Source organism: Lepus europaeus, chromosome 1 (assembly GCF_033115175.1).
Source record: "Lepus europaeus isolate LE1 chromosome 1, mLepTim1.pri, whole genome shotgun sequence".
Lineage (NCBI taxonomy): Eukaryota > Metazoa > Chordata > Mammalia > Lagomorpha > Leporidae > Lepus > Lepus europaeus.
This window is the reverse complement of record NC_084827.1, coordinates 144,282,627-144,307,289: the sequence shown is the minus strand read 5'-3', so window position 1 is coordinate 144,307,289 and position 24,663 is coordinate 144,282,627. Positions and strand designations below refer to the sequence as shown.

General features: G+C 45.1%; 1 protein-coding gene across 1 annotated transcript in view; it reads right to left on the bottom strand.

Moving 5' to 3' along the window:
- The window catches only part of LOC133758554 (aldehyde oxidase 1), a 70,279-nt gene that overhangs the window by 31,933 nt on the left and 13,683 nt on the right, over positions 1–24,663 (bottom strand). The window contains exons 4-19 of the mRNA XM_062189737.1: positions 23,205–23,313; positions 21,640–21,766; positions 19,509–19,570; positions 18,446–18,535; positions 17,726–17,806; positions 16,993–17,137; positions 16,286–16,378; positions 14,562–14,713; positions 14,269–14,362; positions 13,888–13,997; positions 12,378–12,562; positions 11,292–11,454; positions 9,929–10,021; positions 5,607–5,776; positions 5,190–5,304; positions 1,787–1,909 (exon numbers count right to left, since the gene is read on the bottom strand). Coding sequence (XP_062045721.1) covers positions 1,787–1,909; positions 5,190–5,304; positions 5,607–5,776; positions 9,929–10,021; positions 11,292–11,454; positions 12,378–12,562; positions 13,888–13,997; positions 14,269–14,362; positions 14,562–14,713; positions 16,286–16,378; positions 16,993–17,137; positions 17,726–17,806; positions 18,446–18,535; positions 19,509–19,570; positions 21,640–21,766; positions 23,205–23,313 — 1,912 coding nt within the window. The remainder of the gene's footprint in view (positions 1–1,786; positions 1,910–5,189; positions 5,305–5,606; positions 5,777–9,928; positions 10,022–11,291; positions 11,455–12,377; positions 12,563–13,887; positions 13,998–14,268; positions 14,363–14,561; positions 14,714–16,285; positions 16,379–16,992; positions 17,138–17,725; positions 17,807–18,445; positions 18,536–19,508; positions 19,571–21,639; positions 21,767–23,204; positions 23,314–24,663) is intronic.

The window sequence follows — 24,663 nt, the reverse complement described above, 5'->3', positions numbered from 1 at the left end:
AGCAGCTGCTATGCTTTGTAAATTATGTTTTAAAAAGTTTAATCTTTTTTTTTTTCCAGTACCACTTGCTGCTTGCTTTTTGGTAACTTCGAGCCACATTCTTGCTATTTCATGGTCAGGAAAGTGATAAAAGAACTGTGATGTGCAGGGAGCTGGCATCGCCTCTGCTACAAACTGAGATTAAATTCTCGCTGACCCTCTTGACTGACCCTGGATAGCTTGGTTCCTGATGAAAACACGAGCTAAATCTTCCACAGTGCCACAGTTTGGTATTTGATGCTGGTGTGCTCCAGCCCAAGATTAGGGATGTGCTCATTTGGAGTAGGGGAGGGTAGGAACAAAGTGCAAATCTATTTGCTTATTTGGATTTTTATTTGTTCGGAAGGCATGGGGAAAGGAAGGATATTTAGCTACTGGCACTGGGTAAAGAATCACAAACAAGACGTTGATGAATTATAATGTAGATAATGTCTTAGTAACAAGTAATTCTAACACTGAATCAAAATTGGGAAAGGGATACGTAAAGTAAGCATGGGAGGTAGGCAGCACCTGTGTTAAAAGTGTCTGAGAAGAGACAGAATGCTTGAATCTGAAACCAGCCAGGGAAGCCTGAGAGTCCTAATCGCACTGTCCTGCCAACCTAACTTCTATATCCGTGTCATCTTCATAGGATCTTAACTTTAAAATACTACAGAGACTTTTTTTTTTTTTTCCAGAAACCAGCTCCATGTTCCTAGGCACACGCAGAATGGCAGGAAATAACATTCAAGGCCAAGTTCTGCTGGAGATACTGATCTTGGCCAAGTCCATTTCCTCATTTTAGGCCTTAGGACATGCTGGTTGCCCAGAGAACAGTTTGTTTACTATGTTGTGTAAAGATAAAATGGCCAAACCAATGCACACGGAGAACCTGTATGTGCTGATTTTAATTACTCATGCTTCTTTCTTGACTTTCATTCTTTTATTACTTGTACGTGATCAAACTAGTGGAACATACACAGAAAAGCCTATCATTTCATCAGGATGAGTCTCGTAACTGTAAGTTTCCAAATCCTTCCTAAAAAACAGACATGCAATTCTCTATTTTAAGATTCCAAGATACCTGTAGGCATTACACGAGCTATCTCTCATGTTCATTTAAGACACATATTAAGGGATCTAAAAGCAGTGTTGCTGACAGTTGCTTCATAGGACATCTTCTTGGTCCTCACTGTGTGCCTGCAAGAGCCTGGGTGAAGGTGAATACGGAGTTACGGGGTGGATCCACTGCACACTGGACATTGCCAGGTGTGCAACCTGCCTGGATTTCTCCCCTTCTCCTTTCTAAGCAGGGCTCAGACTGTCGTTAGGTCTCTTCCACTTCCCTATACAACCCAGGCTGTATCGAAATCCAACCCCTGTCCCCAAGCCACTAGTAACCATCAGCTCCTCCATTCCTCTGCTGGTCACTCATTTATTGACAGATAGACATGTGACCTAAGTGGCCCAAGCAGCCTAGATCTCAGACTTGGGCTTGGACTGCTGGGAAAACAGTATTCCTCTTGCCCAGTGGACACGAACAAGGAGGCCAGGTTTCCCGGCTGCCGCCTACGATCACAGGGGATACAGCCTGCTCTGCAGGCAGCAGAGGAGGGGCAGGCAGGAATCACCAGCACGGACAACGAGGCCCTGTATCCTGGAGGCCACTGGGAGTCGGGTTTCCCTGTTACTTGAGTCAAAAGCGTGTTAACACACCACTGGGCTCTTCTCCTGGCCCCGGAATCGGCACCATGACCAAAATCATTACCTCGATCGACAGGATCACTGGTTCCAGGTCTTGATAGACGATCTTCACGCGCTTAGCAGCTTGCTTTGCCTGCACCTCAGACTCCGCGATCACGGCACAGACCAGGTGACCCACACACAACACCTACAGCACAGAAAGACCACGTGGTCATGGAGAGCCGGCACCAGTCCCCTCCTTGCCTTCCTTGTCCTCCCCCCTCCTAGGCCAGGGCCGGACACAGAGAGCAAAGGACGCATCCCACCTGTCTGTGACCACAACCACAGTGGCTTGCTGAGCTGGGCACGGGGGGAAGTTCACCTCTGGCAGCAGTGGCTACAGAAGGCAGGCTTGATGCTGCCTTGAGGACAGCAGACCCGAGCTCCAGGCCAGGCTACTTCAGGGCCAGCTGGCCTACGGGAGTTGGTCCATGGCCTGCCTTGCCGCTGCCCCACCACACTCAGGGCCGTTCTGAGAGAGGCAGCTCTGGCTTTCACAGACAAGGAGGACCAGGAAGTCACAGATCTTCTGAGCTGGACAGGGGAAGGGCGTGACTTGGGGGTCACAGCACAACCCAGCTGGCAAGCTTTTCTTACGGAGATGGGACACTTACTAGCCAGGACAGTGCTTCCCCCTCCCCCAAGGAGCTGGCAGCCAGCATCCCTTCACTTACAGGTGGGGTGAGGGGACAAAGGCGCTCACAGGGGACCAGGGAGAGAATATAAAAGTGAGGGGGAAAAGTTAGGGCTCGGGAAAGGTAAAATCCCTGAGACGGATGAGTTTTCTCTCCCACCTTATCCCATGGGTTACAATTCAAAGCTAATCACTCATTTTTCAAGTTGACTACAGATGATCCTATCTTTTCCACAATGAGAACATGGAAGTTTTATCACCAGCAAAGAGCAGTGTGAAAATGCATTGAATCCGGCACACATAAACCTGTGTTGGGTGGGTGTGGGGGCAGTGGGAGAGAGCAGTGACACAGGAACGGCAGTGTGTGGATAACTTGCCGTGGATGATGGGTCTGTGTTGGGTGGGTGTGGGGGCAGTGGGAGAGAGCAGTGACACAGGAACGGCAGTGTGTGCATAACTGCTGAGGTGGATGATGGGTCTGTGTTGGGTGGGTGTGGGGGCAGTGGGAGAGAGCAGTGACACAGGAACGGCAGTGTGTGCGTAACTGCTGAGGTGGATGATGGGTCTGTGTTGGGTGGGTGTGGGGGCAGTGGGAGAGAGCAGTGACACAGGAACGGCAGTGTGTGCGTAACTGCTGAGGTGGATGATGGGTCTGTGTTGGGTGGGTGTGGGGGCAGTGGGAGAGAGCAGTGACACAGGAACGGCAGTGTGTGCGTAACTGCTGAGGTGGATGATGGGTCTGTGTTGGGTGGGTGTGGGGGCAGTGGGAGAGAGCAGTGACACAGGAACGGCAGTGTGTGCGTAACTGCTGAGGTGGATGATGGGTCTGTGTTGGGTGGGTGTGGGGGCAGTGGGAGAGAGCAGTGACACAGGAACGGCAGTGTGTGCGTAACTGCTGAGGTGGATGATGGGTCTGTGTTGGGTGGGTGTGAGGGCAGTGGGAGAGAGCAGTGACATAGGAACGGCAGTGTGTGGGTAACTTGACGTGGATGACGGGTCCGTGGGACCCAGTGCTCTTGTTTGTGTGTGTTTACCATTCCTAAAATGAAAACACTTTAAAGAGGCATAAGACGCTAGACGTGAACATTTCAAAAGGAATTAAATCAACACAGGAAATTGCTCAGAAGGGCACTGTTCTTCATTCTCCATGCACGGCTGGCTTTGCCCCTGTGACCTGGCATACAAAGCCCCCAGAAGCACACCTCCGAGAACAGGCAGTACCATGTGGCCAGGAACCGTGTGCTTGTTTAGTTAACATCCCTGCAGAAGGCATAACTCTCATAGTCTCTGCCAGTGCCATGCAGCCCTGGCTTCGGGGGAGTTCAGTCTTAAAGTCAAACTAATTTATATCAATGACATCTGCCAGTGAGAGCCAGAGACAGGGATTATTTCAAATTACAAGGCTCTCTGCTAAGTGCTGAACTGAGAAGTCTGGAGTTATGCAGAAAATCTGCTGCATGCTGTCCTTGCTGGATTTTCTGACAACGTGCGACATGATAGCCAAAATTTTAATTATTGAAAACTTTCAGAGGACAACAGGCTATCACTGTTTCTCTGCTCATTTACCCTGCTACGTTCGCCTGTGGATGAATCCGACAGGAGTCCTCATGCCAGGAATTATATTAGGTAGGGGAAATACACAGCACATAGAAATAAATATGCTTAGTTGGTCCTCTCTATATAAAGTCAAACTAAAAATGAACCATAATGAAGAAGGAGATGGCAGAGGGAGAGGGAGGTGGGATGGGAGTTGGGGTGGGAGGGTGGGTATGGGGGAAAGAACCAGCGTATTCCTAAAGTTGTATCTATGAAAAAATGCATTCATAAAATTCATGCTTAATTCAGAGCAGAAATTTCAATAAAAGCCCTTGTTGTCTTCTCTTCTAGACTTTAAGCTCCGTGAGGGCAGGGACCAGATGTATCTTATTCAGTTATGGCATCAGATGTATCAAAACTCACTTAAAATGCCCATTGAATACTTGGCAGTATGAGGGAATGAGAATAAGTCCACAGAGGGAGAAAGAACTTCAGTATTAAAGCATGAGGAGGCCGGCGCCGCGGCTCACTAGGCTAATCCTCCGCCTTGCGGCGCCGGCACACCAGGTTCTAGTCCCAGTTGGGGCACCGGATTCTATCCCGGTTTCCCCTCTTCCAGGCCAGCTCTCTGCTATGGCCCAGGAAGGCAGTGGAGGATGGCCCAAGTGCTTGGGCCCTGCACCCGCATGGGAGACCAGGAGAAGCATCTGGCTCCTGGCTTCGGATCAGCACGGTGCGCCGGCCGCAGCAGCCATTGGAGGGTGAACCAATGGCAAAAAGGAAGACCTTCCTCTCTGTCTCTCTCTCTCTCACTATCCACTCTGCCTGTCCAAAAAAAAAAAAAAAAAAAAAAAAGCATAAGGAAAGACTTCACGATGGAAATATCACTTGAACCTTAACTTCAGACACCCTGGGACTGGGGCAATAAAAGGGATTCCCAGGGAGTGATTTGCAAATAAAAGTTACCGTTAGTCTCTCTTCATTTACTCTTTCATACTTGTTAGCAGCATACCATCTTACCACTGGAAAATACAAAATGCTGACATATCTTTTATATAGCTACTCCACTTCTTTACTTACATGGAAAACGAGTACACTTGAATTTAATCAATACTATTAGAATCCGATGCTTCATGATAAATATTGGAGGAATATCAGAACACTTGATGATATGCCAAATGAGCTGCTGTCTTTCAGACAAGAAGAAGCGCCTTTAACTGAGGACACTGTTTTATCGATGGAAGATGACGATGCGTACCTCATCTTCTGCCAGAAGCGTCTCTGTGTAGAACGTGTTCACATCCCGAAGGTGCTCCGCTGTCACAATGTCCACCACGCCCGGCAGGCTGAGGGCTTCCGACAGATCCGTAGACCTACATGATCACACACACCAAAGCGTCCCTCACAGCAGCCGCACACAGCCCCAAGGCCACGGAGAGCGTGGATACGAGAGAGGTAAGATAAAAAGCTGCTCCGGTATTTCCCTACCAAACAATTGGGGAGAATTTCTTGGGACAATCACGTTATTACTTTGGAGGGGAAAAATCACAGCAAATCCCACATTTCAATCCCATTGCAAGTCTGCATCGGATCACAGATGGCTGGTCCTCTGTATGCCGTACTTTTCACTAAAGGGACTGAACCAGAGGAAGACACCATCATTACTGTCACTTACACAATCTTAGCATGAGCTCTTGGACTAGTTACAAAAGCCATGAAGAGTTCCCGGTCTACTGCAGGCATGTCATCAAGGTAGATGGCTTCCCCCGTGGCATGTTTAACACCAGACAGGTGCACGATGGGATGGCCAATTGGGTCTTGCGAAAGCTGCCTTGCATCTACATCCTGTGTAATAAATAACCAACACACAGTTTTTACCTTTCTATCGAGAAAGTAGGAGTAATCATGTTATGCACATCTCCCTTAAGAACACAGCTCTGTAATCTACACCCAAAGTAGAACACTTCTGAGAGCGGAATGAACATTGTTCATAATAAAAATGGACAATAACAGCCAGGACAATAAACCTATCACAATAACTCAACAGGAAAGGAGGAGAGCCGCTGTTGTGATAAGGAAGTTCACGTTCAAGGCAGCTGTGAAGCACACAGTACCACAGGGCCCTCTGCTGCTCAGGGCAGCAGGAAAGGTTGTCTTCACTCACTGCCAGCCTATCTGAGGGACTTCAGAAAATAAACAGTTGTCTGCAGACAGCCCAGCGTTTCTCCAGGCAGATAGCAGGCCTGGAATACCAAGAGGGAAGGGAAGAATGGCAGGCATAAACACGTTCAGCATCACTACATAGTATTTGGAAAATGGAAAAAAAACTATTATTTTCATAGCATAAATGACAAGAAATACATCAACTAATTTCTGAGTGAAAAATATATGCAGGAAATAGAGTGGTTTATAAAATGGACTTAGCATAAGATATGTGTAGGATGTATGGCACTTAATCCTATTGCATATAAAATTTACTCTTCTATAATAAAAGAAACACTGATAAACATTTGTTGTTTAAAATGTCTGTTTTTAACTTAACGGTAAAGTTAAATTTTGTAGTTACTATAACACAATGCACAAAAGAATTAATATTGGTTAGGTTGTTTTGGATCTTGTTGAGTTTGCCCTGACTTCATAAGCTAGGAAGCAAAAGATTACTAAGAACAATAATTTAGAACCTGGCCCAGGGGCCGGCGCTGTGGCTCAATAGGCTGATCCTCCCCCTGTGGTCCCAGCACCCCGGGTTCTAGTCCTGGTCGGGGTGCCAGATTCTGTCCCGGTCCCTCCTCTTCCAGTCTAGCTCTCTGCTGTGGCCCGGGAGTGCAGTGGAGGATGGCCCAAGTGCTTGGGTCCTGCACTTGCATGGGAGACCAGGAGGAAGCACCTGACTCCTGGCTTCGGATCAGCGCGGTGCGCTGGCCGCAGCAGCCATTAGGGGGTGAACCAACGGAAAAGGAAGACCTTTCTCTCTGTCTATCTCACTGTCCACTCTGCCTGTCAAAAAAAAAAAAAAAAAAAAAAAGAACCCGGCCCGGGAACCACTTAATAAAATTAGATATCAGACCACAACGGTAGGGGAAGAGGGAAAATGAGAGAAAAGTTTACATATTGAGGTTCAGGCATGAGCAGGGTTTGAAGCAGCACCAGTGCACACCAGCTCCACTGATACAGCTCGTCGCCTTGTCCCCATGAGCAATTTCTCCCAGCAGTTCTCTTCTCCCTCGCCTTTAAGGAGTTGAGGTAGTAACTGCTATGGTTTGGTTATGGTTTGTGCTGTTCCCCGTGCCCCACCTGCAACTATGTCAAGTTTAATCCCCAAGGTCATGTAATAGCTTTAAGAGGGTGAAAACTCAATCTGGCTGTGGTGTTTGGAGGCGAGGCCTTTGGAAAGTGATTAGGTTTAGATAAATAATTAGGGTGGAGGCTCCGTGACAGCATTGTGGCAGGTTTATAGGAAGAGCTATAAGGAGCAGACTCAGACAGGTGCACCCCTGTCTCCTGCCATGTGCTGATCTGTGTCACTCTGGGACTCTGCCAGCACCAAGGCCAACTGCCATGAAGGGATGCACTTCGGGGAGAGAGCCTGTGCCATGAGGGTTGGACTTTCAGCCTCCAAAACTGCTAGCTAAACAACCCCCTTCTCTTTATAAAGTAGCTTGCCTCTGACATTTAATTGTAGTACCAAGATGTTGACTAATATGCTGATCAAAACAGAAAAAACGATGAGGTTTCTACCAAAGATAGTTTTTCAAATGCTGAGGATGAGCTATGAGATGTATCACAGCATTAAAAAAAAATGTTTTCTGAAAGCTTGCTGAGGCCTGAAAAAACGGTTGAGGGTAAATTCCAAAATATCTTTGTCCTACTGAATAGTCAACTATGAAGTAGATCGCTTTGGCTGAGTTGCTAACACTTTCTTTTGGCAATCAGAGTGACAAATCCACTGGTGAAAGTCACTGATTACAGCGGGCTCTCCGTCTCTGCAGGTACTGTAACTACTGGGCAGCTGTGATTTCCAACCAATCGTAAATTGAAAATATTTGAAAAAATTCTATCTCTGCTGAACATGTACAGAATTTTTAAAACTTATCATTATCTCTTTTCTATTTCACTAGTCCTAAAACAATGGTGTAACAACCATTTCATAGAATTTGCATTCTACTAAGTATTATAAGGAATCTAGCAGTGATTTAAAGTATGTGGGAGGATATATGTACGGTACATGGAGGTACAGCACCATTTTAAAGGAGGGACTTGGGTAGCCATGGAATTTGGTATCTGCAGGGGGCCCCGGAGCCAAGCCCTGAAAGATACCCAGGAACAACTGCTCTGTTTCTGCTTGTCACGTGGCTGCCGATACTACAGAAGAAGAGTGTTAGCTCCTCATTCCTCCTGAAGCCATGTCAAAATGCGCTGGAAGCAAATTAGCTGATTCTGGGAAGATGCCCATCATGCTGCTGGAGCTGCTCTAGCAATGTGTGTGTGTGTGTGTGTAAAAAGAGACACACTGGTCAATTATTAAATCAACAATGGGAGTCACTGTGCACTTACTCCCCATGTAGGATCTTTGTCCTTAATGTGTTGTACCATGCGAATTAACGGTAAAACTACTACTCAAACAGTACCTTATACTTTGTGTATCTGTGTGGGTGCAAACTATTGAAATCTTTACTTAGTATATACCAAGTTGATCTTCTGTATATAAAGATAACTGAAAATGAATCTTGATGAAGAATGGGATGGGAGAGGGAGTGGGGGAGATGGGATGGTTGTGGGTGGGAGGGAGGTTATGGTGGGGGGAAAGCCGCTATTATCCAAAAATTGTATTTTTGAAATTTATATTTATTAAGTAAAGTTTTTTAAAAAAGAGAGAGACACTGTTCAAAACCTTGTCTTACAACCTACAGCAACAAACTTCCTTTCAAGGTCATCCACTATGTGGAGGTTTTCAGTTTTCCTTGAGTGAGTTGAAAGCCCACTGATTTGTCGCTGTTGTTCCTTTCTTAAGCTTACTTGTCAGGGTGATGTTAGGGATATACAAGCCAAAGACTGCAGAGGCTATATTTTAGAGAACACCAGGAATGGCGGCAGCTGGGTTTGACTTTCAAAGTGTTCACTTCCAGTGAATTGAGGCATATTTGAATTTCTGAACACATTGAACCCAAATCTGTGAAGGGCACACGCCTACTTCAATGTTCATTAAGGCATACTGTGAGCTTTTATAATTAAGTCCAACAACAGAACTTGATAAATGATGTTCTAAAAGCCCTCTCTTCGTGTTCCTGACTTAATAAGTCTCAAGGCCAAGTTTCTTGTTAATAACACGAGATCTCCAGTTTACCAATAGGACGAGATCAGATATTTTTATGATTCTGCGGCAGAAGCTTCCATTTGGAGGTTGTGAGGAGTTCCACTCTCTGACAATCAACCTTCACTAGGAGAGATCTGAAATGGCTCTTGGGAATTAGGTCTGATTCACTTCTGAAACGTAACTCACAGGAAAACCCCCCGGAGAACAGAGACTGAGGGAGTGAAGTACCTCCACACGCAAACAAAACACATCGGCAGCCCGTTTGAAAAGAGGATTATTGCATTTGCATCAGTCTCCAGGGACCGTGCCCTCTGCTTCTCTGAAAAATGAAACCAAAGCAGCCTCTGGCCCTAAACCAGAACGTGGCTTTAGCTGTGCTGTGGCACACGCAGGGGCGGAAAGCGAGTGACAAGGGGCCAGCTCCTTCATGTCCACTGCACCAGGGTGCAGGAGAAAACACACGGAGTTAAGACCAGAATGGGCTCTTTCTTTATAATTACACTGCTATACTGGTTTTGAGTCATGATAATTCATTGATTTTGAAGTCTCAATTACACTAAAGGAGGTGGTGAGTTCACCAGAAGGGGAACTGGGGTTTGCGAAGCTTGAGAGTCACTGGGACCGAGGGAATGTCCAGGCAAGGGCGCGACAGCCCACACTCCGAGAAGCCCCGTGCCACTAACCTGGTCCTTCAGGGTGCTCCAGCTGTATCTGGCATGGAGATCTTGCAGGGCACTCTCATACTTGTCTGCAGGGTGGGGAGACAGACCCGGGGCCTGAAAAGTGGAAGCGGTGCCGATGTTTAGGATGATGTACAACGTGCACGACAGCCTTGGAAGGCAGGCTAGCATGATCTTAGCAAGCGCCTCTACCCTGACACCTGTCATGTCTCAAGTGCTCACCGATCCGCAGCCCTGCAAGTTCTAGCAGCTCACGTCCCACAAGGACACACATTCCGGAAGACACATAACCCTCCCCATCCCACCAAGGCCTAGACGGACACGGTAGAGCCCCGGCTTCCTCCATCCCTAGGTTTCTCATGATTCGCAGGCTGTCCTGAATGAGCTGAGGACTTACAAGCTGAGGTGGAAGGGAGGCGGAAGGTAAGAGAATATGGTACTGCAATGAGGAGCGAGCCGAGCCTTTGAGAATGAGCACAGTGCTCTGCGCGGCACCTCCTGCCAGCCGGGAAGGAGAGATCGTGCCGCTTTGCTGTAGCTGGACTTTATTTTTCTCCCCTTGGATCCTCTGGGGACAACATGCCATTGCAGAGGACTTGAAGCATCCCTTCTCAAAAGCCTGACACACCTTCTGGTTGTTCCCACCTATAGTACCAAGACACCCTCAATAGCAAGGGCGAGAGGGCTCTCTGGCTCGTGCTTAAAGTGATCACACTGACTTCCACACCACGTGAAGAGCATCCTCAGCTTCCGCCCCAGTTTGCTCAGCTGGGGTTAATGAGGTCAATAAGGTTCCAGCTGCCTTCAGGTCTAGCAAATTTACTCACGGAGACACAAGCCAAAGAACGCCTAGGTCACTGCTCCCATTACAGTGACGACACTGCTACTAATACAATGACGACTAGGTCACTGCCACTGTCGTTAACGGTGACGACTGCTCAGTTCCTCTCAAGCAGTGGGGGCTGTTGGAAAGCCCTTCCCTAGGATGTCCCATTTCACAACATAACCTCACGGGTGAGAGAAGCGCAGCTGAGAATCCAACACGTGAAGGTAAACTTCAGTAAGCAGAAGACGTGTTTCCCTCGGGGAAAACACATTCATATCACTAGCAAGTTTTCTGAACATTATCTAGAAAAACAACATATGAGTGGCGTTGAACAAAATCCTGTGCAGCTCTGTGCTCTACCTATAACTCCTCCCCAGATCCATACCCATCCACAGATAGCCTGATGGGTGCCCACATGTATCTAATTTGGGGCATCTTTCATAGCCTCCAGCTACTCGGCAGGTGGCTGCTGGGTCCCACTTTAGATAGCACTATAGCCCTTACTACTGGGAAAGCTAATGAATGGCCAGTTTAATTTACCATCCTCTTCAAAATCTGGGACACTTCCAGGTAGAACTTGAAGAGGAAGCTGATGATGAGGGTCCTCTTGAACTCCACCTTCCCACCTGGTGCTGAGCCTGGAAGGGAGACTTCGTCCAGAATCAACCTGCAAGCTGTGTCCAGCATCTCTTCATTCCAGGGCCTGTGAGAGGCAAAAGGAGAAGACTGCTAAGCTGATGGGACATATTACCTCTCAAGTTCAGCTCATGTGTAAGACAAATCACTACAATTTAACACAGGAAATAAGAGTACAAGCTCTGGAATCAGGCAATCCAAGCTCAACTCAGTGGTCTAGGTCTCACCACGTCCTCATCTGTAAAAGGAAATGATAATAGAACCCACTTCATTGAGTGATATAAGTGACACTGCATATAAAATCCTTAGCCCAGGAGTAACCAACTTATACATCACCAGGACAGTTACTGCATGCCAGGTTCTGCTTTAAGCACCTTATATGCATTCACTCATTTAATCCTCTCAACCACCCGGTGAGGTAGGTTTGCTTATGCATCTTTGACAGATAAGGAAACCATGGTACCAGAAGATTAAGTAAGCTGACGGAGTAGGGGCTCAGCTGAGGTTTGAACCAATCTGGCTTACTCAAGTTTCAAAGCTCATGCTTATAACCACCAATCTCTATTACCTCTCTGAAATGGCAACTGAGCAATGAACAAACTAATAAACACTCAGTACATGCTGCCTGCTAGCATTACTCATAGAAATAAGAAGTCACATAAGCGAATGCACTTAGCAATTAATTACAGAACAAGTGCACATAAATTCATCATGGCAAACTTCTCCCACAATAAAGAATGTAAATGTATACCACTGGGAAATCAGTCCTCTCTCTCTCTCTCTCTCTCTCTCCTCCCCACTCTCCCATTCCCTGACTATGATACGCACTTCAGAAGTCACTAAAGCCAAGCTACATGGACATAATCATGGAATATTACTGGAATTCCTTGCAATTAAACAGAAAGCTGCTATGTACTTTTCGTCTCATAATTCTATCTCATACAAAAGGAACTGCTCTATACTTGGGAGTTTAAGGACACAGCACCTTACCTTCCAATGAGTTTCTGGCAGGAATTCTTGGCGCAGATGATGGTTGGACCAACGCCACCATACGATATGGCCAACTCTCTAATGACGCCATCCCCTTCTCCAAAAAAGACTCTCATTCCTGAGTTGACTATGGCTAGCGCGTTCTGTTTCCGCTGGGCTTGTCGGAAGGCTAACACGAATTCCCACTGAAAGAAAATGTTATGTAGCACAGGGTCCACCTCAAAAGTCCTGGACTGAAGTTCTAACCCACAACTTCAGAAGGTGACTAGGTTTGGACACAGGGTCTTTAAGCTTCAAAGAGCAAGAGGTAAGATGAGGTCATGAGGGTGAGCCTTAGCCCAACATGGGAGGTACTCTTGTAAGAAGAGGCTATTTGGATGTGGACATGTACGGGAGGTGGGACCATGCAAATACACAGGGAGAAGACAGACATCTATAAGCCAAGTTCAGAGATCGACAGAAGAAATTAACCTGCCTTCACCTTGATACCAAAGTCTCAGCCTCAAGAGTTTCTAGGAGAAAAACAAAAACAAAGGCCACCTCTACAGTTGAAGCCACTCGTGTGGTTCTTTGCTATGGGAGGCCTCACACACTCACACCCCTCCAAGACAGGACTGATTATTATCATTGCATGCAGGAGAAATGTAAGGTTCAGAGCGACTCAGTCGTTAGAATACATGTTGAAATGAGGATTCTAAGCTGAGTTTATGTGACTCCAAACCCTAGTGTTCCCATTAGGATTTACTGCAAATGTATTTTGAAAGCTTCTTTCAAATCTGATGCTATAGTTGAAATACATTCTTCATGTCTTATTTTGGGGAAAAAAACCTATGGGGCAAAGAATTTTTAAAAATCTGTTAAGGGCTGGCTGACATTGTAGCACAGTGGGTTAAGCTGCCCCCTACAACGTCGACATCCCATAGGAGTGCTGGTTCAAGTTCAGGCTGCTCCACTTCTGTTCCAGCTCCCTGCTAACACACCTGGGAAAGCAGGGGAAGATGGCCCAAGTACTTGGGTTCCTTTGACTCAGGTGGGAGACTTGGATGAAGCTCATGACTCCTGGCTTTGGCCTGGCACAGCCTTCACCATTGTGGCCATCTGGGGAGTGAACCAGTGGATGGAAGATCGATCTCTCTCTCTCTCTCTCTCTCTCTCTGTATCTCTGCCTTTCAAATAATGCTCATAATAATAATAACAGTAAATCTTAAAAATCTGCTAGAAAGTAACTTTAGATTTGAGTTGGAGAAGGAAAGACAGAGAGAGAGAGAGAGACAGAGAGAGCATGTGCAGAGATAAATACGCCCTGCTTCTTGGAACCACAGCAATGTGCGACACAAGTAAAAGGTCATTATGCACAAGCACTCTGAAGACAATGACCTCGTGCCACTTCCGAAGTTGAGCCCTTCTCTCTCTAGTGAACACTCAACACTTGTTCCTGACCCACCAGTTGGTGGAATAAACAAGCTATAAGCTGACAGGGAAAACCAGCAAACCGAAAGGAAGATGTTACCTTCCTGGAGTAGGGGATGTGCACTGAGGCCAAGATTTCTTGCGGCTTCAGATCAGCCTCGGGACACCTGCTGAGAAACTGCGCATCTAAGGGAATCTGGCGCTCTCCCTCTGTGGGAAGAAGTGGAACCTTTGGTCCATCAAGGATGCTTCCAAACCTCAGAAATAACTTAACCAAATACCCGAGGAATCTGGTTGTTTGGGGGCAGGCAGTGTTCTTTCTACACCAAATCAACCTTTTACCCCCTAACAGCTGTCTCACTGTGTTTTTTCAGAAAGGCAAAAAAAAAAAAAAAAAAGTTACTATTTGGGAAAGTCACTTTCAAAACTAGACTTCCTGCCTCCCCAGAGAGAAAAAGGGATGAGAGGAGCTGTCACTTACCTCTGGACAGCACATTGAGGGTGCAGTTACCCACGGCCAGGAGGGGATTCAGGTCTGAATCCAGATGCCTGCTGATGATGTGGCCCCCTAAAGACTTTAAAATAATGACTTGTTTTCACTTTAGTATGTAATTATAAAAACAAAAGTGATAGAATAAGGACTAAACAGAGCTTTGGAGAACCATTTTTTTGTGTGTTCCAAAAAAAAAGGGGGGGGGGTGGGGAACTGCCACGATTCATTGGGACAGAAACCCAAGGGATGTGCACCAGAGTTGAACTGTCATCAATACGTACTGCCATGTTTCTGATCTGAGATCCCGCCAAGGTTCCCAAGTGCTTCAGGAGGGCGTGGTATGTCTGTGCGTTTTCCTCTGGAACCTTCTGAACCACATCAGCTAGGATGTCCTTCACTTGGGCCAGGCTAAGGCCAGCACCCAGCGTCAGCCCTGAAATGAAGTCATTTGTAAATACCACAGTGTTATCACTTCCGATCTGAAAGTATCTGGTAGACCAAAGCTACAGACATGGGATCTTCTAGATACACACTACACTGCTTCCTGGTGGTGGTGGAGGTGACGGAACTGGTGAAGGTGTTGATGGTGCTGGAGGTGGTGCAGGTGATGAGGGTGATGGAGGTGGAGGTGACGTAGGTAGTGGTGGTGAAGGTGTTTGGTGATGATGGTGGTGAAGGTAGCATGATGGAGGTGATGGATACCAAATTCTTTGAACGCCCATTTTATCAGCACTATGCTGCATGCATTAAATAATCTCCTTGAATCTGAACAAACCTATGAAATATGAATAGCTTATTCCATAGAGCAAGAAACTGAAATATAGTTAGGTAACTTGCCTGAGATTTTATAGCTAATATAATTGAATATTATAGTGAAGAATTAGATCCCAGAGGCTGTACTCCAAACCCACATGTATACTGCTTCTCATCTTTGCTATTAAAACAGCTCCCTTTATTGGATGGTTATCTGGCCTAGCAATTAAGATGCTGCTCGGGACACCCATATCCTGCATTGGAATGCCTGAGGTTAAGTCCCAACTCTACTCCAAATTCCAACTTCCTGTTAATGCATGCCTGGGAAGTAGAGCTGATAGCTCCTCATGTAAAGGCCCAAATTAAGTTATCGGTTCCTGGCTTTGACCTGGTCCAGTTCCAGCTATTGCAGGCATTTAGGGAGTGAACAAGCTGATGGAGGCTCTCTCTCTCTCGCTCTCTCTCTCTGTATCTCTGTTTTTCCCTCTGCCTCACAAATTTATAAACATTTTTTAAAAAATCCTTTGCAGGAGTGGGAAAGCCAATCTGTGAGCTGCTTAATGCTTTTTCTTGCCTGCTACTGTGATTCTGGAGAGCAAAAACTGGTCAGTGCATCTTGATTTTCTATCCAGCTTTTAGCACAATACCTTTCACTGAATAATTGTTACATTCTCCTGACATTTCAGACAAGGATAGTTGTTCAGAAAACCTTGACTCTTCAGCACAATTAGTATCTTGTATAACCTTAGAGAGTTCTCCCCTGAGCCCTTCTCTAGAAAGTCAGCATGATTTTGAAAAAAAAAAAAAAGTTTCAATTATTTGCCAGGTAGGAGAGGGGGAAGGAAGAGAGAAAGGAAGAGAGCATTAAGGAGAGGGAGAGGAAAAAGGAGAGGACAAACTCCTCTGCTGGTTCATTTCCAACACTGGTGGGGCTGGGCCAGGCTGAAGTTGGGAGCTAGCAGCACAACCCAGGTATCCCAGGCAGGGATCAACTACTGAAGCCATCACTGCTGCCTCCCAACATATGCAAAAGCAAAAAGCTAGAGTTAGGAGCCTTAGCCAGGAATCAAATGCAGGCACTCCAGTGTGGGACCTGGGCATCTGAACCACCTAGGCAAAATGGCCACTCCTGTTATTATTTTTATAAGAGAATCCCTGCATATATGATAATTAGTAACAATTCTTTTTCTGCTTACTGGCTGGACAAGGTAAAATAAATTCACTTTAAGAAAAAAATGCCTTATGAACTCACCATTGTGTGTATGGCTGACAACATTCAGTTCTTCAATACTATCAGGAGAAATTATAACTGGGTGAAAGATGCCTTTAAATTTCACTCCAGGCCCTAAAGGATTAGAAAAAATAAAGTAAGGATAAAAGATTTGACATTATAATTAAGCTGATGTCTTTATATAAAAATTACATATTTCTTTCTATTGGTCTATTTAGTGCCAAATCACATACATAGAGAATGCTGGCTGGATTTTCATTAAAAACTGAAGATTCTTTGGAACCGTTAGCCTTAAAACCTGGGCCATATGGCACGTTCACAATTCTCTTTGAGAAGTCTTGGGGAGGGGCCTCAAAGAGTCGGCAGTCAAACTGAGCCTCCTTGGATTCATCAGGAAGACCCTCTAAACACAGCTTAAGTAAAACATGCCCACTAAGACACCAATGAAAGAGGAGACAGCAATTTCAAATACGAGGCCCTGCTCAGCTCCCAGCCATGTGGAAAGACAGGACATTTGTCTTCGTTGCTTGTTTGCTATGGAGCATGGCTCTTGGGTGAGAGGGACATATTTATCTCCTGACAGAAAGTATCTTGAAAAGCACCGGGAAGTGGAGTCTTAAAAGTGAAAACCTTGCTTTTCCTGAGAGCACACATGGAACCTGTGTTTCCTTTAAGCCCTTTTCTTCCATTTCCTCCTAACTCCCGGGGCTCCACGGGGCTCCACCTACCCACAGAGGTGTTCCCCATGACAACAGGGGCCTGAGGATACGTGGACTTAGCTTCCAGAAGTGCCTTCAGGGTCACTGGGGAAATCCACATCATTCTTTCACCACTAAAAACCCTGGTCCTCTGGGGTTGTTTCTCAGCCATTGTCTGTTGAAAAAGCAACAGGGATCTGAGACACCTCCCTCCACCTGCTTCTGCTCTTCATTGTAGAAACAGGGAGAGCAAACACGAACCTTCTAAAAAATGAAGTGAAAGTGACCCAAAGAGCTCTATGAGGAATCAGAGTTGGGGACAAAAGTATGACAGTGTTCTCCTATGGAGAGTTCTACTCCATATATATATATATATATATATATATATATATATATATATGGAATTCATGTTAATGTTTCAAAATACACTGACATGCTTAATTTAGTAAAATCATTCTATGGAAAAAGAGACCTGCAAAATGAAATTAGAAAACATGTCTACTTCAACATGTGTTGTGATTTCATGACTTTTCGTAGATACGATCTGCTGCCCCTTATATGGCCAGCTCAACTCTCTCCTCATGGTAACTCTGCCCTCATTCCTACAACTCTTCCTTGGTCCAAACTCATTAGGTCTTGAGACAAGGATGACAGGCAGGTATTATCTATTTGGAAATTGGCCTTTGAAAGAATCCCTATGCAAATGCCCTCGCTGGTCTTACTGTGAATTTTTCTAGGATGAGCTGAACGTGGCCTTCCTTACCATTAGCTCAGGAGGAAATATCAGCTCCTGGGTTGGATCCAGTGGCAGGTACTCCTCTTCTGAGAAGAGGTTTGGACTTGTCTTCAAAAGAGAAAGTATCAGGAGTTACTGTCATCAAGTAAGTCTAACCACTGCAAATTCCCCGTGGGAAGGGGTCAAGAGAAGGCATGCAGTCATACACAGCAAACAGATGACAACATCAGCTGGCCAGTAGGATCCCAGAGTTCCCAACCAAGGCTCCCCCACAGTCACGGACACTGGCTGCCCAGCACAGCTGTCAGTGGGCCTCTGCTCAGCTCCCTGCACAGTCTCTGGGGTCAGGGGACAGGAGAGGAGGCGACAGCAGCACCAGACACGACTGAGCGAGGATGGCTCCCTGAATTGCCCCCTCCCATCACTAGCTCTGCCTGTTTTCCCTTTCCTTGACATCTTCACTTTGCTCCTGGCCCTTGAAAAATGCTTTTGAAAAAGATAGCGACACTAGGGATCAATGTGTTTTCTCTCCTGTAGATAGATGTATTTGAATGGGATTAATGTCTGGAAGAAGGGACACAGTTGCCAGGGTAGATTCCTGTTTTATTAGAGATGGAGTGACAATGAGAGAAAGTTTCAACACAATTCAACCTGGTCACCTAGGGCAGCCAGTTTTTCCTCCTAAGAGAAAGTCGGCCCCTTCTTATGTCATGAGAAAACCTTCTAACAACTTTACATTTCACTAACCTGATTTTCTTCCTCAACTTCTGGCAATCCATTTATTCCTTGATCCAAACAGCAAAACCCATTTTCTTTATTTTGACAGCAGTCAGAAGTCTAATGAATGAAAACACAAATCCTCAATAATTTATTGCTGATTCTGCTAAGTAATAGATAAGGTGAGTGACTCCTAGCTGAAACATAGTATAGAATTAGTATTACTAGATAGCATGAAAAGAGTGCTTTGTATCCAAGCTAGTATAAATAAAAGAATAAGAAATTTTGAAGAGTAGCATATGGCAATAAATACTAAATATTAATAATGATTAATTGTTGATATATAAAATTTAATATTTTAAATATCACAAGTTTTGTAGTCATCCCTCTGGTCTTGTTCCATGATGTCCTGATTCCATAGTTTAACTTCTAAAGTTAAATGTGCAGTGCCAGCATCACATATTGGAGCACCAGTTTGAGTCCTGATTGCCCCATTTCCAGCCCAGCTTCCCGCTAATGCACCTGGGAAGGCAGTGGAAGACAGCCCAAGTACGTGGGTCCCTGGCCTCATGTTGCAGACCCCGATGGAGCTCCTGGTTCCTGGCTTTGGCCAGGCCTACCTCTGGCTATTGCAGCCATTTGGGAAGATGGAAGATCCCTCTCCCCCATCAATCTGCCTTTCAAATAAACAAATAAATCTTTTTTTAAAAAAAGATAGATGGAATAGCAAACAGGAAATTGTACCATACGGTGACCATGTGTGTGCATAGCACATGTGCACAGAGGGCTACAGGAGTGTGGGTGAGATCCACACACAGAGAACAGGAAACACCTCTTGGAAACAATGACCTGTAGCCAACATCTCAATGCTCCAGGGCTCATTATGTGACTGTATATGACCATCATTCAAGCTTAACGAATGGAGGGTAAGTACCCTGGACAAGATCAAGTAGCAAACAGCAATTACAGAGCTTGAGATAAGAAGCAGCCCTGTATTAGGGACAATGGCTATTCTGTCATTATACCTGTCAACCTTTATTGTTTGGTTTCACTGGAGAAAAATATACTCAGCCACATGACCCTTTCTACTTACTTTACAGAAAGTCTTGTATGCCTCAATTATTGGCCTGTATCCAGTGCAACGACACAGATTACCTGAAAGAGAAAAACTCAGCTCTGTTGACCAAGAAACCTGAATAGAACCAACCTGTCAAAAGCATGATGGGAATAAGGACTCCATCTTAAAAGGCATCTTTGACATTTCAGTTATGCGACTTACAAAGTCAGATTTTTTTTCATCAGTTACTTGGAATATTTAGTTAACAACTCAGTCATTGGCACTTCCTCTCCGTGACTAGTTCTATGCCCGCTGCATATGACAGGTACTCAAACAACATGATTCCAAGGAAAAATCTTTCTCTACAGTCACATTTAAGAGCTAAGCTTTATTTTACGTTATGGATGTATTATTGACGATAAAAAGTTGTACAAACCTATGCATACAACTTAATGCGTTCAGAGACAAGTGTATTCCCTTGAAGTCACCTCCTTAGTCAACGCCATCACCATATTCTTCACCTCTAAAAGCTTTCTCCTGCCATTTATTTATTTAGCTACTCATTCGTTCCCTTTAGTGATAAAAATACTTTACAGAAGATCCTTCGTCTTAGCAAGTGCTAAAGTATAGAATACAGTACTCACAGTTGCAGGAACTAGCACGTACTATTGATCTCTAGGCCCCTTTCATCTTGTACAGCTGAAACTCTGGTGCCTTTGGCCAATACCTCCTCATGTCCCCCTTCTCCAGCCCTTGGTACTCACCTCTGCACCCTCTGCTTCTGCACATCCGACTGCTTTAGGTCCCTGATATAAGTGGAATCTAGTAGTATTTGATCTTCTATATCTAGCTTATCTGACCTAGTATAACATCCTCCAGGTTCACCCATGTTGTTCCAAATGGGAGACCTTCTTTGTCCCGTTTTTTTTTTAAAGGGAAAAACTCATTGTTGATACTCACTGTGGCAGTTATCAGTTTATTGCGGGGGAGAGACAGAGAGTAAGAGAGAGAGAGAGGAAGAGAATGAGAGTTAAGCTTCAGTTGATAGAAAGCTACAAGGCACACTACAGCAGCAAAGGTAGTCCTTAACCTTCAGAAACAACTGAGAGCACAACTGATTTAACACTAACTCAAGAAGCCAGTGTTTCCCTCACAGGGATTCCATGCACTTCTTTCATTCCAAGTCAGAGGTCTTAATAAAAAAAAACAAAGCCATTGAGTCAAGCTCCTTGCGGATGGGTCCCAGGAATCTTTATGATTCACAAATTACCCTTAAGTACTCTAAATTCTGAGATGCACCTGTCTCTTGTGTACAGTATAAGTAGGCAGAAGGTCAGTCCTTTGAAGTAAGTACCATCAAATGACCTCAGTCTCTGACTTCATGCTGTATTCAACAGCTCTCTGATGCTTACTATGGTCCTAGCACCTACCCAATTAGAGAGAATGTGTAAAGAGCAGTGTGTAGCTATAACGATTCTCTTTTTAAGAATAAATGAATAATCTGGCTTTTTAATGCTTATACAAATAAGCAAACAATAAAAAGGAAGGAGACTCACAGATTAAAAGAAACATTAGAAACAGGAGTGTATCAGTCAAATGTAATGTGAATCTGGTTTGAATCCTCACTAGAATGAATACATTTTTGGACTTATCAGTGGCATAACAGAATAGATAATTCTCCAACTCTCCATTTTTTTTTATAAAGTGGGGGGTAATAATAGCATCTATCTTACTTATAAAGTTACTGTGATGTTTAAATAAGATATTTTGAATAGCATTTAATACATCGTGTGGCATGCGGTAGCTGTCCAACTTTAGCTGTTGCTGTCATCATCATCATTTAAAAATACACACACAGGGACAGGCAGTTAGCCTAGTGATTAGATGCAAAGTAAGATGCCCATGTTCTACACAAGAACACTTGGGTTCAAACCTACCTCTGGCTCTTGATTCCAGCCCCCTGCTAATACAGACCCTGGCAGGCAGCAGTGATGGCTCAAGTAATTGTTCCTACCACCCAAACGGGAGACCTGGATTGAATTCCTAGCCCTGGTCTGGGGCCATTGTGGGCATGTGGGGAGTAAACCAGCAGATGGGTGCGCTCTCTCTAGCTGTCTCTGCCTCTCAGATAAAAATAAGTCAATAAATAAACACACACATAACCTACCTCCAAGGGCATCGGCCAGCTGATCCAGAGTGGGCTCCGGATGGTTCCTGAGCAGTGCATACATGGACATCACCATCCCCGGGGTACAGAATCCACACTGAGTGCCGTGAAACTTGGCAATCCTCTCCTGGAAGCACAGAGGTTAGACATGCAGCACCCTGGATCCCACTCAGACCCACTGCACAGAGCCTACATTTTAACAAGAACCACGGGAGATTCATGTGCACATTAAAGCTGGGGACCAGGTCTTGAATGCTGCTTTCATCCCACCTGGCTCCCACTCGTGGGCCTCTCCAGCTTCTGAGCCTCACTGCAGGCAGAGATTGTTAGCCTTTGGGATCACCAGGGGAGCTTAAAAATCCCCAGGCCTAAGCGGCACCCTAGGCAAACTGCCTCGGAATTGCTGGGAGGCACAGGCTCTTCGGTTCCCAGGGGGTCTCAGCGTGCAGCCAAGGTTGTGAGTCACAGAGCTAAAGGAAGTTCTTCAGAGAAATGAACCAAAGGACTCAAGTGGAGAAATGAACACTTCAAAATCTCCAAGTATTTCTTGAGTGCCTTTTACCAGCCCAGTATGTAGGAATGCTCTAGTTCACGGCCATTTACAAAGTTCCATGTTAATCCAAGTCAACAAGGAACTATCGCCTTTTTTCGCCCATAGAATTTTCCCCTTAGCAATTTCTCTTTGGAGGGCAACTTCCAAAAATAAGTCCCTTTTGGGAGCTGTCTTCTGACAACACGTGGCAACGAGAGCTCAGCAGGAGTTACGGAATGAAGGTGTCTGTAGCTGTGTGTGGCTGAATCGCACAAAGGTATCCCGGCAGAATGCTCTCCCCCTAGGACTAGGTAATGAGGTTTCACAGAAAGCAAACAGACCCAAGATTCCTTCACGCAGACAGATGACAAGGTTTGGCCATTTTCTGTGTTCCTGCTCTCTTTTCCCTCTTCCATGCTCTCTTCCTCAGCAACCCTTGCTAGACTACTACACACAGGTAGCAAGGTCATTTTTGTAGGCAACGGATGCAGGATTTAAAGAAATGAGGGGTCTGAAGGCAGCTTTCTGCTGGAGGCAAAAGCTCTACCAGGTGTTGCTTTAGGAGAAAAGCCTCAAGATACCTTGACAATTCTTACCACGTGACCAGTGGACAAGCTCATGGTTTAATAATAATCCTTTGGTGGCTAAGACTGTCATTCCGCTTTAAAATTATGTTACTTTCTGCTTTGTAAAGAACAAGAACATTGCCTCCTTCCCTGCACCTGGCTTTCGCTTCTCTATGAGTTTGGAAGATGTCACACAGACAGGTCCCTTCTCATCAGAAGACAAGAAACAAACTTGGCGATGTCAGGGTTGGTTTTCCTCATCTAGAAAAAGTCCTTAGCCTTCCAAAAGCGTCTTTCCCACCTTAGTTAGTGACTGGGCACCCACACGTCCCACTGCGGCGCCCTTATCTATCAGTAATGACCAGGCGGCAGGGCCCAGACCGCTGCTCTCCGAGTCTCAGGGACTCGTCGTGTCCTTGATGATTTCTGAAGCCCGGACTCCCTACAAGGAAGGGGCACAGCCTCACCTGGACAGGATGAAGTCGCGTTGTGGTGCTTCCTATGCCTTCCACCGTGGTGACTGCAGCGCCGTACAGAGAACAGATGGGGGTCAGACAGGCAGTGACTGGGTAATGTCTTCGGGTTACAGAGAGAAGCACAAATGAAAAATTACAACGTACCCAGTGGGAAAGAGGACAGAGCACTCACTGAGCACCCAGCAGGGCAGGTTTCGTATGCGGTCCCCAGGCTTTGCACATACATTCTATCCTTAGCTCACACCCATCTTACGGGAGAATCTAAGGAGAAGAGTGATTTACTGTGGCTGAAGTAGCAGTGGCAGGATTAAAATTAGACCTCTCCACTTGAATTCCAGAATCATGTCCACTAACTTTATTATTCTTGAATGGAGGACTGGTATTCCCTAGTCACAGGTGACCAACAGCTTAGGCCACCTTCCAGGCAGAGGATGGACCAGGGACTGATTGCACAATAAAATGGACTTAGCGTCCTGCTTCAGAAGCGGCAGTAGGGTGAGGACACAGTACTCAATCCCACAAAGCCACTGCCAGAGGATATCCAAGCAAAAATAACTCCTAAAATGTGCTCATTCACCAACTGAACCACAAATGGCCAACAGATACATAAAAGGAAAGTTCAATTTTGAAAACCAAGATTCAAATCAAGCAATGCAAAATACCATTTCAATCAAAGAGTACAAAAATGTTTTCAAAATTATAATATGTACTGTTAGCAAAGGTGTGGGAAAGTGGGGCTCATCTTCTGCTCACAAGGATGCAAACTGAGCTCTGCCAGAGCTGGGAGACATCCTGCTGGAAGACATGAAAGTCTTTGGAAGGCACATGCTCTTTCACTCTGCAATTCCACTTCTGTGACTGTCTCGCGAGGAAACAGCCAGAGACATAAACATGTCTCTAGGAATGTTCAGTGATGTATGGCTAATAATAAGAAAAGCTAAAAATAATACAAGTGATCACTACTTGGGGATTGATTTTGGTAGCTCCAAAAGATGGAACAAACACAACAATAAAAATTAGATCAATCTGAAAACATACAGATGAGTAGTTAAGAAAAATATGCAGGCTTTTAAACAGTACACATAGTAATTTTATACACGCACATATGTACACACATACATATATACACACATACACATATATACACACCCATAGAAATAGACATGCAAAAGAAATATTGAAAGGATATTTATTTAAAATAGAAGTGGATACTTTTTGGGTGTCTACTTTGTGTTATGCAGTTTCCAATGCAAGGATTCACTGATGAATATGACAGATAAAATCCCTGTCCTTGTGAAGGGTATATTTGTTTTCAAAGAGGAGAATATATATATATATATATATATATACACAGATAATTCATACATATGCATACACATGAGACTATTTCAAAAATTTCATGGAAAATGGAATTTAAAATGAGTTTATTTCGGTTTACAAAGTTGAAACC